This window comes from Siphateles boraxobius, unplaced genomic scaffold (genome assembly GCF_051911475.1).
Source record: "Siphateles boraxobius isolate OS27281-9 unplaced genomic scaffold, OSU_SipBor_1 130, whole genome shotgun sequence".
Classification (NCBI taxonomy): domain Eukaryota; kingdom Metazoa; phylum Chordata; class Actinopteri; order Cypriniformes; family Leuciscidae; genus Siphateles; species Siphateles boraxobius.
This window is the reverse complement of record NW_027508734.1, coordinates 3,128,235-3,145,948: the sequence shown is the minus strand read 5'-3', so window position 1 is coordinate 3,145,948 and position 17,714 is coordinate 3,128,235. Positions and strand designations below refer to the sequence as shown.

Sequence of the window (17,714 nt, the reverse complement as noted above, 5' to 3'; positions counted from 1 at the left end):
GAACATAACATATATTATTTTACTATACATTCTCTTCACTGTATGTACATGTATAATAAAATAAAATGACACAACCCTGTCTCTGTTTGTTAAATGTCTGTTTTAATGATCAATAATGTTTCATATTTTTAAAATGAAAACAAAAAAAGCAGGGTTGTGTTTTATATTTCGTTTTCCTATAAATATATGCAGTGAAGATAATTAATGTCCGTTGCCTGAACCACATTTGTGTGGCCTTTAATATGTTTAAGATTTTTTTTAAATGAAAAGAGGCAGAGTGGTGTTTTATTACATATTTGATTTTATTGTTAATGAAAAGAGGCAGAGTTGTATTTTATACCATATTTCGTTTTATTGTTGCCTAAAATATACATAAAGAGATAACCGGAGTAGCCAGAGCGAGCTGAGTGACTCGATCAAGAACGCGCTGTTCCATTTGCAGAATAACCGGACTTGCGTCCTCTCGTCCTCGCGAGATCGTTCTCCTGAGTCGTACTTGGCAAGTCTGAACTACCAAGGACGCAAGTCCGAAGTTTGCGTATTTTGGTATTGACAAACGGTCAAACATCAACTCCATCGTTCTCAGCCACTCCGTTCTCTGTTCGCTGATTGGCCTGGTAAAAAATTGATCGGAGAAAACCAAAGACTACAGCACAATCCCAGACTAGTACTGAAGGAAAATGAAAATTGAGCAGAAGTACGTAGGAGGGCGGAGCCAGGCTTTCTTAAAAGATGATTTCAAACCAAGTGTGTAATCCATCAGCCGCAAACTGGAGCCTCCCGCGGGAGCCGCCATTGTAGCAGAACTTCACCTGCTGTTAGCATTCCATTGACTCCCATTCATTTTGGCGTCACTTTGACAGCGAATAACTTTACATCTGTGGCGTCCAAAGACTTAATTTATCCATTATTTATTTCTAAAGAAACACGACAATGTATAAAAGGCTCCATTACTTTGTATCTTACGGTATGGCCCTGTTGAAGCCGTTTTTGCAAAAAATAGGCTAACGATTGCGTCATAATCACGCGACTCTGTGTCGCACTTTAGAGAAATTACCGTATAGACAGGAGAAGTTCACAGGCAAACTTTTACTGTCTAGGCAATCGGGGAGACATAAAGGCATAAAGTCAAGGAGAAGCCCATAGATAGAGAGTCCATAAAAGCAACAGGACAAAATATTTCAACAACCTGTTTGAGGAATTAGGTGATTCAGATTTATCTTGGCACAGCTACTAGAAGATTTACAACTGTCAGACTGTCGTCAAGCTCAGATTGAGCCTGCAGTCGCTCAGACATCAGGAAGTAAGTGCAATAATCGGGCTTCAGTTTTCTCCGTTGAAATCAAGGGGGTCGCTGTGTCCATTTCTTTTACTGTCTAGGTTTCAAACACCTTCCCATGTTTACTTATAAAAGATCAGACAATTTGGTGAATATGTTGGTGAGATCAGATTTACATTTATTTTGTAATAGATATTTTGGTCTTGACATCTGTGGCGAACAGGACGAGGCCGAGAGACGTGAGAGAACGGCGCGAGGCCGGTGGTGCGAGTGTTAATGAGCGACACCTGTGAGACGCACCGGTCTCGTATCCCTCACGGAGGAGCGGAAGCATAGGAGGAGCGACGACGGTGATGATCGAGAGAGAACAGGCCTGTGTTTATGTTGTGTTTGGTTTTTGTTTTATTTGAGTACTGTGTGGCCAGCAGTCGTCCGCGAGGGGCTGCTGGCCTATTTTGGTTTTGTTTGTATTATTAAAGTCTTTTTTGATTGTCTGCCGGTTCCCGCCTCCTTCTTCCCTGAATCTTAAACCTCATTACAACATCATTTGACATTAAACATGCAAACAGTTGCTCATCAAAAAAAAAAAAATTTCTTTCAAAAACATATATGACAACCAGAGTAAATACATATTGCAAAATCATTTTAAAAAAGAAAGTACATTTGACCTAATTTCCGTCACTATTTTCTGATAAGAGAAAACCTCTGCTGTAATGTGAGTTTCTAGCCCTGAAATCATCAGATCTACAGTAGAAAATCCCAGAATGACAGATCAGTTCAATCATTTCTAGACAGATTTTAATCAGATTTTTTAATTTATTTTTGGACATGTTTAACTTCATTCACAGTCTCCTGAATGTGATCAGCTGTTTTTCTCATCTGAGGAATCAATTTCAAAGTTTCTGATTTAATTTCTTTTGCCTTTGTCTCATTTTGTCCTGTGATTTTGTAATGAGAAATATTTTGTAATAGAGTATCAATTTGGCCTTTTAGTTTCTCATGCACTTGGAGAGTTTTGTCCATTCTCTTCATATTCACGGATTTCACTGTTCTCAGTATTCCCTTATTTTGTGCAGAATACAGCTTCTCCTTCTGCTGAAGCTCATTTACGGTGTCATAAATTGTACTCAGATGCTCAATCATCTTGTCCATGCTTAATGATGCATCTCTAACAGCGGCACCAGTCAGATCTAAACCCGAACTGCTCACTGTTGTCTTGTGAACTGACTCAAGTTCATTCAGTTCCTGTATTAGACGAGTGAGAGTTTGATGATTTCTGTCAAACTCTTCTGAGTTCAGGCCCGTAATGCTCCGTTGCAGTTTGTCACCAAGAGCTTCAAGTTTCCTGAAATATCAAAACATTTTTCATAAGTAGACAGCACTAGATATTTGTTGTGTCTGTTTTATGGTTTTACCAGCCAAAGTGCACATATTCTATTAACCTTTATGCAAATTGTAATTGTCCTGCTGTACTTTTGCACTATAGCAAACTAACAACAACACTATAAAACTTCACAATAAAGGCTCTTTGTTAACATGAGTTAATTGATTGTCTAATAGAGTCTGTGTTGTAGATTTTCTGTCCTTCTCTTGATAACTTCTCTCCGTCTCGGATGTCCATCATTGCTAACGTTACACCAGTGTCCTCTACTGGCAGAACCTGCGCTAGTTCCACTGACTGAACTACAATCTTCTGTTTTATGCTCCGTTCATGCTTGGGATGTTGAATACAATATTTAAATATATATATAGAGTTGTGTGTGTAAAGTAAATGTGATTAGCTGTGACGTCACAATCATGTTCTGTTGTGGTTTAAGGAGCTGTTGAATACAGTAAAAGTTACACTGTCCATATAAACTTTCCTCGTCCACTTGATGAGTACTTTTCCTTTTAAAAATGTTGAAATTAATTAATAAAATGCTGTAATAATAGTTAATGTTAACTAATGTAGTTTATTAATGTTAACTACTGAAACCTTGTTGTAAATGATGTACTCATTTGGATAATAATCAGTTGGTTTTAAAGTTAATAAAGTCAAAACTTTGAAATACAAATACTTACTGAGATTCCTGAGAAATCTCGTCTGGTCGATTATCTTCATCTGTATCAGACATTAAGCATTTTCAAAGATTATTTTAATAATTCATAACTAACAATATATAGTGCTCCGATATAAGTATTGTAGTATCTTGGAGTAACCACTAGGTGACGTTTTTGTATTACAAGTGTGTGTGTGTGTGTGTGTGTGTGTGTGTGTGTGTGTGTGTGTGTGTGTGTGTGTGTGTGTGTGTGTGTGTGTGTGTGTGTGTGTGTGTGTGTGTGTGTGTGTGTGCTGACCTGTTAAAGAAAATTTCCTTGTTGAAGAACACCATGATCCCATGTCTGTCGCTGTAACTGCTGCAAACAGAAGTAAAGTGATAACTATAACTCAATGTATAACTCAATCAACACATGTGTTTAACACATGACAATAAAGTAAAGGAAATCTCATCAATGTTAGAAAATTTCAATTTAATGAATCCATAATGCAAAGATAAAAAAAAGACTCAGAAATTGCTTAATGAAAGTAAGACTGGACTGAAGGATGATGTCAAACACTGTGATCAGAGACACTGCTGTGTGTGTGTGTGTGTGTGTGTGTGTGTGTGTGCGTGTGTGTGTGTGTGTGTGTGTGTGTGTGTGTGTGTGTGTGTGTGTGTGTGTGTGTGTGTGTGTGTGTGTGTGTGTGTGTGTGTGTGTGTGTGTGTGTGTGTGTGTGTGTGTGTGTGTGTGTGTGTGTGTGTGTGTGTGTGTGTGTGTGTGTGTGTGTGTGTGTGTGTGTGTGTGTGTGTGTGTGTGTTCAGGTCTGTCAAACACACTGAGAAAAATCACCATAAGAAAAACATCTACAATTCTAAAGTTATCAATCTTTATTTCACTCGCTGAATTAAAACCACACACTGACTGTACGGTTTCAAAATCATTCATCAGTTTTCTTTCCAAAATCATTTATTGTTTTTGAAAATATCCCATTAGTGTATTTATTTGAATTAAAATGTGTAATTTTAACTAATCACTTAACTAAATTAATTCATGCACAAAATTTAGTGAGATTTAGTCGAATTTAATGAAGACTCGTATCATTTCTAAAAACTGCATTAGTGAAATAAATGTAATTTCAAAGTAGGTTTTAACGGTTACCAGCAACAAAATAATTAATTTCCTTTTTTAGAATAAAAGTGAATCACTGTCTTTGTAATATTTGTATATAAATAACTCAAATATATAACCATCTGTGTGTAATATGAATATAATCATAATTTGCTATAAATACAGTATGAATATTCTTGCCTACCTGGAGTGAGTGAAGAGCGTCTGAAGAGGGATTCGCTCTGACTGAAATATTGATCATATTCATATGCTCCGTTTATTTCCCCAAGAGTTTCGTTTCAACATGAGTTTACAAGGAACAACAGACTTTCATGTCACTGTTACGCAAAACTTATGCAAAACTGTGCGGTTCCTCTTTTGCCTTTGGGTGTTTGTCTGGAAACTGTTTATTTTCTCTTTCACTGTATCCAAGTTTTCCAAGAAACAATGGACCAACGTATGATCCACAACTAAATTGTCAACTGATAAAAGAGGAAGACACAATTTGTGTTTTATGAAACCTGTTGAGAACTTCATCGAACCAAAGATCCCCTTTAGATTTAAATTGTTTCTAACTAGGAATTAACAATACATGTTGGTTATGTTTTAATCAATACTGACAATCGATAAAAAACAACAAAAAAATTAAAGTGTTTAATATATTTTTATATTGTAATAATTTCACATTTTATCTCAAAATGAATGTAAAAACAACATAAAGACAGTATATCTTAAATATTTGATCTAACAGGTAGGAAATATACAGACATTGAATAAAGTTATCAAACACTTCACAGTCTTCACTGCATAAATTATAAATTAAATATAGATTAATCCTTATTAAAGCTACAAAAGTTCAGTCGAGAGCAGATTGATTTTCTCTTTGTCTTTTGTTATTTGATTAATATTAATGACAGACAGCAGCAGGTTTATTAGGCTGCTGTCACTTTAAGATCTGAAGCACATCAATCAATAATCAATCAATCATTTATTTCTAAAGCACATTTAAAAACAACACGAGTTGACCAAAGTGCTTTACAGACTCAACATTTCAACAAAATTACACACCAAAGAGCACAACAAAACTCTCAGCACCACAAATGCCTAAGAACAGTTAAAAGCAGCGGAGAATAGATAAGTCTTCAACATAGATTTAAAACACTCAATGGAATCACATGATTTAATTTATAAATATATATATATATTCCACAGCTTCGGTGCCGTCACCGCAAAGTATCGATCTCCCTTGGTTTTCAACTGAGATTTTGGAACCATCAAAAGCAAACTTTGAGAAGACCTTAATGGTCTAGCGGCACATTGCTGCTGTAAAACACCCATAATGTACACGGGGGCAAGCCCATGAAGGCTTTCAAAAACTATTAAGAGGGAGCCAGTGCAAAGAGGCCAGCACAGGAGTAATACTGGACCGTTTCCTAGTGCCGGTCAGCAGTCTGGCTGCTGCATACCAGCTGCAAACGTGAAAGCAACTTCTGCATAAAACTGTACCTGGATTTCATCCATATGTTAAATGTAACACTAGAAACAATAACATACTTGATAAATGTTATGGCGATATCAAGGACGCCTACACAGCCAGAGCCAGACCCCTCTGAAAAACTGTGACCTTAATGTTATCCAGCTGCTACCCACATATCACTCAGTTTTTAAGTCCAGCAAACCGGAAATCCAGTCTCTGAAAGTTTGGACCAGTGATAAAACGGAGGAGCTGAAGGGATGTTTTCTCTGCACGGACTGGCATATCTTTTTCAAGGATGCAGACATTGACAGTGTTACTGAATCAATCACCGCCTACATTTATTTTTGTATTGACTCAGTTATAACCCAGAAAAGTGTTAAACGGCATCCTAATAACAAACCCTATATCACAAAAGGCATTAAGGAATGCAGAAAATAGCTTTCAGATCTGGGAATAAAGCAGAAGTTCGAGCTGCACAAAAAGACCTTAATCTGCAAATGAGAGCAGCTCGGCTGTACAAGGAGCGGGCAGAAAAAGAGCTGTCCGAATCCAACATAAAGACACTTTGAGACTCTATCAGAAAAATGACCAACATGGACACTAAAAGGAAGCCCCTGTTTGCCCACAATGAAATTGCAAAGGAAAATGAATTGAATAATTTCTATATGCGTTTTAATACTGACAATATCAGGGAATGTGCTGGAGTGCTAGAGAATGTAGTTTGTAATGTTGACTTGGATAGAATCATAATTGAAACATACGCTGTAATTAAGATGTTTAAAAACTTACAAACAACCAAAGCGACAGGCCTTGACAACCTCTGCCTTTCTTTTAAAAACTTTTGCAGAAGAACTGTCACTGGCCTGGCATAAATTATTTCAGCTCTCTATAGACACTGTACTGTACCAAAACTCTGGAAAAAATCTATTATTATCCCAGTACCCAAAAAGGCATGCCCATAGCAGAATAATGACTATCGGCCAGTGGCTATTACCTCCAATGTTTTTAAATCTTTGGAGAGGCTTATGATAGAGAAACTTCACAGGGGTGTGGAACAAATGTTAGATAAATATCAACAATAATACACCTAACTTTGAAGCACCTTGAAAGTCCTGTTGCATATGCTAGACTGCTTTTTGTTGATTTTAGTTCTGCCTTTAACTCAATCCAATCAGATATCATCCTTAGGAAATTAGTTCAGTTAAAAGTCAATCCATTTTTAATGAGGTGGTACCACTCCTTCTTGTCAAACAGGCCACAGCAGGTGAAGTTTAACTCCTCTCTGTCTGATCCAGCAGTGTGTAGCGCTGGCACCCCCCAAGGGTGTGTCAGCTCACCTCTCCTGTTTACATTGTTCACCAATGACTGTATCAGCACTGAGCCAAACCAATATATAGTACAATTCTCAGATGACACTGTCCTTCTCAGTTTCCTCACTAAAGAAAGCAACATAAGCACCCACCAAGTTGCTGTGGACAAGTTTGTCAACTGGTGTGATTCACACCAACTTCATATCAACACAAGCACAACTGTGGAAATGCTGGTAGACCCCAGATCAGCTGGAGATCAGAGCCCTGTGGCCATCCATGGTCATGACATCAAACAGGTGTCCAACTTTAAATATCTAGGAGTGTATATTGACAACGATCTGAGTTGGTACATGTGTACACATGTAACAAATGTCTGTGCCAGAACTCATCAGTGCCTCTATTTTTTGCGCAGACTTAGAGGAGACACACTACAAAAGCCCAAGATTAAGACAGTTAAAAAGACAAAAAGTACATAGAACATTAGGGCTACTCAAAGGAGCTGTGCAAAATTGCAAATTACAATTTGTCTATAGGCTACTTGTGCAAAGTAATATTATATCATATCCATACATACATTCAATCACAGATACACAGTACATTATTGAATTCATGGTCACACGTTCATCACTGCTCATTTATGAGCTTAACTGAGAGAGGGACAAATGAGTGCTTTACCTGTTGTATTTGCACAGAGGAACCCTGTACCTCTTTATTGAGTTCAAAACAACACATGAGAGTGATCAGATAGAATGATCTTAGCCTGATCTATCAAATAGAATCGTAAATTCTCTTATTTAAATTATTATTCACGTCGGCACTAATGATGTTCGACTTCGCCAGTCGAAGATCACTAAAATTAATGTTAAAGAGGTGTTTGAACTCACAAGTACGATGTTAGGCACTGTAATTTGCTCTGGCCCCCTTCCTGTTCGAAGGAGTGATGAGATAGTTAGCAGATTATCATCACTCAATGGCTGGTTGTCTAAGTGGTGTCCGCATAATAATATAGAATTCATACACAGCAAAAACTCCAGTGTTAAATTAACTCTCCTGGGAGTTTATTTGGCTCCAGACTCAAGAGTGTTAAAGTGTTAAAATATGAGTGTTAAATTAACACTCAAGAGTGTTAAAGTTAATTAGCTAATTAAGTGACTCATTGAGTGATGATTGACCATCATTGAAGACACCTGATGTTAACAAGCTGAATAACTGAAGGATAAAATCTCATTTTCGAAGTCACCATTATGGTGATTGGTGTTGCTTTAGTTGGGCTCTTGACCCTTAAACAATTAACATTATATTTAGTTTGTCTGTTGTAACTGAATTATAACAGTTGTAACTGCCAGATGAACTAAGAGAAAAGGTGATCAGGTGGTGTCGGTTATGGTTTGGCATAATCATCTTATCACCAGAATCACAAAACTCATTTTGAGCGTTTGGTTTACCTTGTTGATTACAGCAACACTATAATTCTATTGTATAAGTTTTTCAGCACTGTCAATATAATCCAAAATATATATTTTTTAATTTGTTCTAATCAAAAGAGTTGGAATTATTTTTTTATTTAGACACACTGACATCAATAATCAGTATGTGAATCTCAACAATGGTGACAATAAATAAAGAATGTTGCAGTGCATTATGGCCTCCACCAATCAAAACTCATTCATGGCTCTCATCATGCATTGCGGTATGAATAAATTATGATCTGAATTGTCTTAGTAATTTCCTTTTCCTATTTGAATATTCTCTTTGTCACCATTGTTGAGATTCATACACTGATTCCTGATGTCTGTGAGTGCCTAAAAGAAAGATTTTCTTCTTTTTTTTTTTAATCAGAACAGCTTTTAAGAAAGCATTTGAATTGCATCACAAATTCTGGATCTTATGCTGTAGAATCACTGTGATGTTGTAATTAACAATGTACATTTAAATCCGAGATTAGGCTCAAAATTAGTTCAGTGATTCAGGTCAACTGATGATTTTGTTATAACATAACCAACACCATCAGATCATCTTTTCTCTTTGTTCATCAGGCAGTTATCACTCAGATACAACAGCCAAAAAAAAAAAAAAAAATCTAAAGTAAAAAACGTAAGGGTTAATTGCCCAACTGAAGCAAACACTGATCTCCATAATGGTGACTTAAAATTGTGCTTTTTCTCCTTTAGTGATTCTGATTGTTAACATCAGGTATGTTCAATATTGGTCAAATAATCATTCAATTAATCACTTAATTATCTCATTAACTTTAACACTGCTTCAGTGTTAATTTAACACTCTTGAGAGTGGAGTCATATAAACTCCCAGGAGAGTTAATTTAACACTGGAGTTTTTGCTGTGTAGACAATTGGAAAGGTTTTTGGGGCAGACCTGACCTGTTGAAAAGAGATGGTATTCATCCCTCCTGGGATGGTGCTGCTCTTCTCTCTAGTAATATGGCACATAGTCTTAGAGCTCAAACATGACAATCTGGGGCTCAGGTCAGGAAGCAGACAGACTGGCTAAACCGACCGTCTGCCAGCTGTCTCACGTCACCAAGGTCAGAAAAACCCCATCACATAGATGCTCTTTCACCTAAATATCATCATAAAGAGACTGTGTCTGTTCCCCGAATTAGGAAATACAAAAAACTTCCAAATTAATTGATGTTCAACAAATAGAAAAACAGAAATAATACAAATGAACAATTAATAAAGCTTGGGTTGCTGAATATTCGATCCCTTACTTCAAAAGCACTTATTGTTAATGATATTATTACAGACTATAACCTAGATGTGCTGTGTTTGACAGAAACCAGGCTAAAACCAAACAATTACATTACTTTAAATGAGTCCACCCTCCAAGATTACTGTTATAAACATGTTATAAACCTCATCTGAAAGGCAAAGGGGGAGGTGTTGCTGTAATATATAGTAATATTTTCAAAATTACTAAGAAGTCTAGTTTCAAATATGATTATTTTGAAGTGTTGGTGCTTAATGTAACAATATATAGTGCAAATGATAAATCACGTTTAAGATTTGTGCTGGCTACTGTATACAGGCCACCAGGGCACCATACAGACTTTATCAAAGAATTTGCTGACTTTCTATCAGAGTTAGTACTGACTGCAGATAAAGTCCTAATTGTTGGTGATTTTAATATACATGTAGATAATGAAAAAGATGCATTGGGATTGGCATTGACATCTATTGCAGTCATGGCAGTCATGGCCTAATGGTAACAGAGCTGGACTGGTGACCCAAAGGTTGCTGGTTCGATTCCAGTACCGGCTGTCCTTGAGCAAGGCACCTAATCCCCAATCGCTCCCCGGGCGCCACTCAAGGCTGCCCGCTGCTCCGGGTGTGTGTATCCACGTTTGCAGTGAGTGTGTGTTCACTACTCACTACTCTGCTCCTAATGTGTGTGCACTTACTTGGATGGGTTAAATGCAGAGGTCAAATTCCAAGTATGGGTTACCATACTTGGCCATCACGTGTCACTTTCACTTCACTATTGGAGTTAGACAACACGTGTCAGGACCTACTCATTGTCGTAATCATACTCTAGATCTAATATTATCACATGGAATCAATGTCAATGCTGTTGAAATTCTGCAGCAGAGCGGACATCTCAGATCATTATGTAGTCTAGTGTAAACTTCACTTAACCAATGCTGCAAAGCCGACTCCGTGTTACAAATATATTAGAACTATCACTTCTGCCACTGAAGAATGCTTTATTAATAATCTTCCTGATCAGTTTCATCATCTCAGCATCCCAGATAGCTTAGAAGAACTCGATATTGTGACAGAAACTTTTAACTCTCTCTTTTCCAGCACTTTAGACACAGTTGCTCCTTTGCGCTTAAAGAAGATCAAAGAAAATAGTCCAACGCCGTGGTACAACGAGCACACTCAGGCCCTAAAGAGAGCAGCCAGAAAAATGGAGCGCAACTGGAAGAAAACAAAACTAGAGGTATTTCGCATCTCATAGAAGAAGAGCTTGATTGCAGAGAGGCCTTAAAAACTGCTAGATCTGCTTATTTTTCAACCCTATTAGAAGAAAATAAACAAAACCCTAGGTATTTATTCTAAACAGTTGCTAAACTGACGAAAAATAAAGTTTCAAGCACAGATGTTTCCAAGCAGCACAACAGTGATGACTTTATGATCTACTATATAGGAGAGGAAGGCCCTAAATTACAGAGCTTTGCCTTTTTGCTTTTTTTGCCACATGACTTTTTTATTGATATTGATGGTGTCCAGATTAGGCCTTCAAAAGCTGTGCGGAACCTGGGAGTTTTGTTCGATTCTTCGTTATGTTTTCACTCATACATCAGTCAGGTTGTTAAATTGTGCTTCTTTCACTTGCGGAATATTGTTTGCATAGGCACCTCTCTTAACTTTGGAGACGCGGAAACTGTTATCCACGCTTTTATAACCTCCAGATTGGACTACTGTAACTCCTTATATAGCAGCCTACCCACCAAAGCTATACACCGCCTTCAAATGGTACAAAACTCTGCTGCTCGGGCCCTTAGGTTTAACAAAAAATCTGCACATATCACTCCTATCCTTTACCAACTTCACTGGCTTTCTGTGGTCAGTCGCATCCAGTTTAAATTGTTAGTCTTAGTTTATAAAGCCTGTCATGTCCCCTCACCTAAATACCTCGCTGAGTTAGTGCAACCATATGTTACTGCTCGGACCCTTAGATCTAGCGATGACAATTTGCTTGTCGTACCCAGGTATAAACTCTCTACTGTGGGTGGTATGGGCTTTTAGTGTTGTAGGCCCTAAACTGTGGAATAAGCTGCCGTCTGATCTTCGTGCCACCCCTAACCTGCAGACCTTCAAATCACAATTTAAAACTCATATATTCACCATGCTTAGTAAATAATTATTTTCCATTCTATTTCTCTGTCCTCCACTTTTTTATTTTTATGTTACATGGTTTCTTTATCAAAATGTATGTCTTCTTTGATTTTCTAACTTCTCATGTTAATTATTTATAGTTATTGGTTGTCTCCATCTGCTTTTCTGTTTGTTTAATTATTATAACAAGCAGATTGCTTGTCTCTTTGTCTGTCAACTGTTTGTATTATTTTGTGAAGCGACCTTGGGTTCCAGAAAGGTGCTATAAAAAATAAACTTATTATTATTATTATTATTATTGATCCTATAGAATTAGTCAATAACAGGCCGATCTCAAGTCTGCCTTTTCTTTCAAAGATTCTAGAAAAGGCAGTATCCTCACAACTATGTTCCTTTTTAGAAAAAAATGATATCTGCAAGGATTTTCAGTCAGGATTTAGACCGTATCATAGTACTGAGACAGCTCTCATTAGAGTCACAAATGATTTGCTCTTATCATCCGATCGTGGTTGTATCTCGCTATTGGTGTTTCTCGATCTTAGTGCTGCATTTGAAACTATCGACCACAACATTCTTTTAAATAGACTCAAAAATTATGTTGGCATTAGTGGAATTGCATTATTATGATTTAAATCATACTTATCTGACCGTTGTCAGTTTGTAGCAGTAAATGAAGAGATCGTATCTTATAGAGATCTTATAGATCAAAAGTTCAGTATGGCGTACCACAAGGCTCAGTACTAGGACCGTTGCTGTTCACTCTGTACATGCTACCCTTAGGGGATATTATTAGGAAGCATGGCATTAGTTTTCACTGTTATGCTGATGATACTCAGCTCTATATTTCTTCACTCCCTGACGAAACTTACAAATTCACCAAATTAATGGAATGCATAGCTGATATAAAAAAATTGGATGACTTGTAATTCCTACTACTTAATTCTGAAAAAAACAGAGATTCTAATTATTGGACAAAAAACTTCCTCACGTAATAACCTAGAATACTGTCTAACACTTGATGGCTGCTCTGTCAAGTCTTCGTCGTCGGTTAGGAACCTGGGTGTGCTCTTTGATAGCAATCTTTAATTTGAAAGTCACGTGAATAGTATCTGTAAAACCGCAGTTTTCCATCTAAAAAATATATCTAAATTACGTCATATGCTCTCAATGACAAATGCAAAACAATTAGTTTATGCGTTCATGACATCAAGGCTAGATTATTGTAATGCTCTACTGGGTGGTTGCCCTGCACGTTTAATACATAAACTGCAGCTGGTCCAAAACGCAGCCGCTAGAGTTCTTACCAGAACCAGGAAGTATGACCATATTTGCCCGGTTCTGTCAACACTACACTGGCTCCCTATTAAACATAAAAACGTTTCTGATTAATACTTATTAATAATGGAGGACGTTATAATGACTTGATATGCCTTTGGTTTAAATCTGTTTGATATAGTGAAAAAGTCTAATACAAGTCAGTTATTAAATAATGAATAAAAAAGACCGAATTTTCAGTAAACCAACGCTTGCGACAAGAACAGTTAATATATTGTAAAAAAGAAAGGAAAAAAAGAAAGAAAAAAAAGTTTATTTTAGCTTCATGTCACCTCTTAAAAAATGATTTCAAACACCTTCCCATGTTTACTTATAAAAGATCACACAATTTGGTGAATATGTTGGTGAGATCAGATTTACATTTATTTTGTAATATATATATATATATATGTTGGTCTTGACATCATTTGACATTAAACATGCAAACAGTTGCTCATCAAAAATAAAGTAAAATCTTTCAAATACATACATGACAACCAGAGTAATTTACTCACATATTACAAAATCAATGTAAAAAAAAACATTTGACCTCATTTTCATCACTATTTTCTGATAAGAGAAAACCTCTGCTGTAATGTGAGTTTCTAGCCCTGAAATCATCAGATCTACAGTAGAAAATCCCAGAATATGTAAACTTCTGTAATTCATAATTCACTGCTTTGAAAGACTGAACACTTTCTGCAAGATTTTATTCATCATTAAATGCACACATTTTTAAAGATGTCAGTTTAGAGAGATCCGCTTTGACTGTATTATTGATCATAATACCAGATGATGATAAAACCAGACGGATCAGTCCAATCATTTCTAAACAGATTTTAAACTAATTTGTTAATTTATTTTTTGCCATCTTTAATTTCATTCAGAGTCTCCTGAATGTGATCAGCTGTTTCTCTCATCTGAGGAATCAATTTCAAAGTTTCTGATTTGATTTCTTCTGCTTTTGCCTTGGTTTGTCCTGTGATTTTGTAATGATCAATATTTTGCAATAGAGTATCGATTGTGCCTTTTAGTTTCTCATGCACTTGGAGAGTTTTGTCAATTCTCTTCATATTCACGGATTTCACTGTTCTCAGTATTTCCTTATTTTGAACAGAATCCTTCTGAAACTCTTTTACGGTGTCATAAATTGTACTCAGATGCTGAATCATCTTGTCCATGATTAATGATGCATCTCTAACAGCGGCACCAGTAAGATCTAAACCACGTTCAAGTTTCTGTATTTCATCAGTGAGAGTTTGATGATTTCTGTCAAATTCTGTGTTCAGGCCCGTAATGCTCCGTTGCAGTTTGTCACCAAGAGCTTCGAACTTCCTGAAATATCAAAACATTTTTCATAAGTAGACAGCACTAGATATGTGTTTTGTCTGTTTTATGGTTTACCAGCCAAAGCGCACTCGATTAACCTTTATGCAAATTGTAATTGTCATGCTGTACTTTTGCACTATAGCAAACTAACAACAACACTATAAAACTTTGTTAACATGAGTTATTCATTGGCTAATAGAGGCTGTGTTGTATTTTTTATGTCATTCTCCTTCTTCCTTTAATTAACTCATTTGGATAATAATCAGTTGATTAATTTTATTAACTTTATTAACTAATAATCAGTTTATAAAGTCAAAGCTTTGAACAAGAAATACTTACTGAGATTCCTGAGTCATCTCGTCTGCTCGATTCACTTCACCTGTATCAGACATTAAACATTTTCAAAGATTACTCTAATAACCATTCATAACTATAATATCGATAAACACACTGATCCCATGATGTCTGTTGCTGTAACTGCTGCAAACAGAAGTAAAGTGATAACTATAAGTCAGTGTGTGTAGTAGTCTAATTTATAGTGAAGATACTACAAGTACATAATGATTTTATGTGTGTATTTATTGAAGTTGAATGTCACATTCATTGTTTCTGTATTCCTGAAAGGATCTATGAATAAACTATTTTCACTCCTTGTACACTTGTGTCAATGACAACGCTAACTCACGAAGTACGAGGTGGATAATTCATACGATTGGGCAACTCGTAAAATACATACGATTTAGCAAAAATCTTACGAATACGTATGAGTGAGGTTGTATGAATTCCTACGAATTATCCACCTCGTAAAATTACAAATTGCTGTAAGGTCAATGACATGACAATAAAGTAAAGGAAATCTCATCAATGTTAGAAAAATCTATCATTTAAATTTAATTAATCCATAATGCAAAAATAAAAAAGACTCATAAATTGCTAAATGAAAGTAAGACTCACGCTGGACTGAAGGATGATGTCAAACACAGTGATCAGAGACACTGCTGGCTGTGTGTGTGTGTGTGTGTGTGTGTGTGTGTGTGTGTGTGTGTGTGTGTGTGTGTGTGTGTGTGTGTGTGTGTGTGTGTGTGTGTGTGTGTTCAGATCTGTCAAACACACTGAGAAAAATCACCATGAGAAAAACATCTTTATTTCACTTGCTGAATTAAAAACACACACTGACTGTATGGTTTCAAAATCATTCATCAGTTTTCTGTCCAAATCATTTGTTGTTTTTAAAAATATCCTATTAGTTTATCTTTTTGAATTAAAATGTTTATTTGAACTAATCAATTATCTAAATGAATTCATGCACACGATTTAGTCAGATTCATCGAAGTCACATAATTTCTAAAAACTAAACTGAAATAAACATCTAAAATATATAATAATCTGTGTAATATGATTCATAATTTGCTATAAATAAAGAAGTATGAATATTCTTGCCTACCTGGAGTGAGTGAAGAGCGTCTGAAGAGGGATTCGCTCTGACTGAAATACTGATCATATTCATATGCTCCGTTTATTTGCCCAAGAGTTTCGTTTCAACATGACTTTACAAGGAACAATAGACTTTCTCATCTCTATTGCAACACTATGCGGTTCCTCTTTTCCCTTTGGGGGATTTTCTGGAAACTGTTTATTTTCACGTTCACTTTATGCCATGTTTTCCAGGAAAAACTGCTTTTCCAGCAAACTCCTTCAGTGTGTCCTGACAAATCCTGGTAGTTTCTCTTATTATACTGATGAATAGATCTGACCTGGTTTTGTTGTTGTTGCAAGTCAAGTCACGTCAGCTTTATTTATATAGAGCTTTATGGTGGTAAACTGTGTACTCTGTGTTTAGGGAGAAGATGATCTTGATAAAGAAGATGGCAAAGCTGTTTCTGGAGTTGTTTAATCAACAGTTTTTGAGTTAGTTACTTTTTTTCCATGTTAATTTCAGCCCTTCAGGGTCTTTGATTTAAAGAAGTCAAAACGGACATGATTTGACTTTAATGCCTGTTGTGGAAAATTTTCTCTTCACCACACAATATATCACAGACAATATATAAATATATGTTAATATGTAGTGGTTGTTTTTGTATCTCTCCTGTGATTCCCTGTTACTACATTGTGGATGTATTAAAGACAGTTTTGAGTTTGCTCCTACGTTGTGCGCTTCATTGACAAAGCCACAGTGTGCTTGAGTACGACTTTAAAGCCTTTTTCCTCAGAGGATTATGTTTTGTTTATTAAGCTAAACTTGAAATTGTAGAAAAAAAACCCTATATATATATATATATATATATATATATCATATTCATGATTGTTAAATAAAGAAAGAAAAAAGAGATTTGAGATCAAAATGGTTGTGAGCTCATAGTGGAACCTGGAAGAAATAAGGAAGCGGATTGGCCACTGAAACTGCTCATGCCAGACAGAACCAGGTGTGTGTGATTACCAGCATGCAGAGAGATCTTTTTTAGCAAAGATGTGCGGTTGGAGAAAACGAAACGGTAGAACATGTCATCATGTATTGTGAAAAATATAAAGATGACAGAGAAAAGTTATTAGAAGAGGTTCAGAGGGAAGAGGAGATTTATATTAATGTGAGGTACCTATTAAACCCTGAACAAAGACGTAATAAAAGAGAAGCTTTATGTAAATATTTGGAGAACAGGTTTAATTAATAGGATTTGAGAATTTTTTTAATTTAATTTTTTCAAGCTAGAGGATCTGAACAAAGCGCTGACTAAAGCATATTTATATTGAGCGGGGGAGGATGGGAAGTGGGTCAGTGGTTAGAGTCTCTGGATCAAGTTCACAGTAGGTTTCGGAAATGCAAGAAGAAGAAGAAGAAGAAGTGGATGTGCTTCTGATGGTTATAAAAACCAAAGGAGAAAGATTGTTAACCTGCACGTTGTAACCAGTGAGTTTGGAGTAAACCACATGCTGGGAAAATCCAAAATGTGTTCATTAACTTTGAGATGCTACTGGTAGGAAAAAGAATAATTTCTTTAGTGACTGTTTAGTGACAGATG

General features: G+C 36.2%; 1 protein-coding gene and 1 long non-coding RNA gene across 2 annotated transcripts; both read right to left on the bottom strand.

Annotated features, from left to right (window-relative positions):
* Positions 1-283: 283 nt before the first annotated feature.
* Positions 284-4,693, bottom strand: LOC143736785 (uncharacterized). The gene is made up of 4 exons (XM_077227486.1): positions 4,614-4,693; positions 3,617-3,676; positions 3,341-3,380; positions 284-2,624 (listed from the first exon to the last, which is right to left on the bottom strand). Exons 2-4 carry the CDS (start codon positions 3,657-3,659, stop codon positions 2,096-2,098), a joined length of 612 nt encoding a protein of 203 aa, XP_077083601.1. The 5' UTR covers positions 3,660-3,676; positions 4,614-4,693; the 3' UTR covers positions 284-2,095.
* Positions 4,694-13,730: 9,037 nt separating this feature from the next.
* Positions 13,731-16,432, bottom strand: LOC143736786 (uncharacterized). The gene is made up of 4 exons (XR_013203571.1): positions 16,142-16,432; positions 15,652-15,809; positions 15,037-15,076; positions 13,731-14,703 (listed from the first exon to the last, which is right to left on the bottom strand). It is a non-coding gene; the product is annotated as an uncharacterized LOC143736786 (long non-coding RNA).
* Between the last annotated feature and the right edge of the window lie 1,282 nt (positions 16,433-17,714).

Excerpts from the sequence above, each read along its gene's own strand:
- LOC143736785 (XM_077227486.1), bottom strand. The coding sequence starts at position 3,659 with ATGGGATCATGGTGTTCTTCAACAAGGAAATTTTCTTTAACAG. Across the intron at positions 3,381-3,616 it reads AAGGAAATTTTCTTTAACAG|ATGAAGATAATCGACCAGAC; the intron begins GTCAGCACACAC and ends TGTCTGATACAG. Across the intron at positions 2,625-3,340 it reads GAGATTTCTCAGGAATCTCA|GAAACTTGAAGCTCTTGGTG; the intron begins GTAAGTATTTGT and ends TTGATATTTCAG.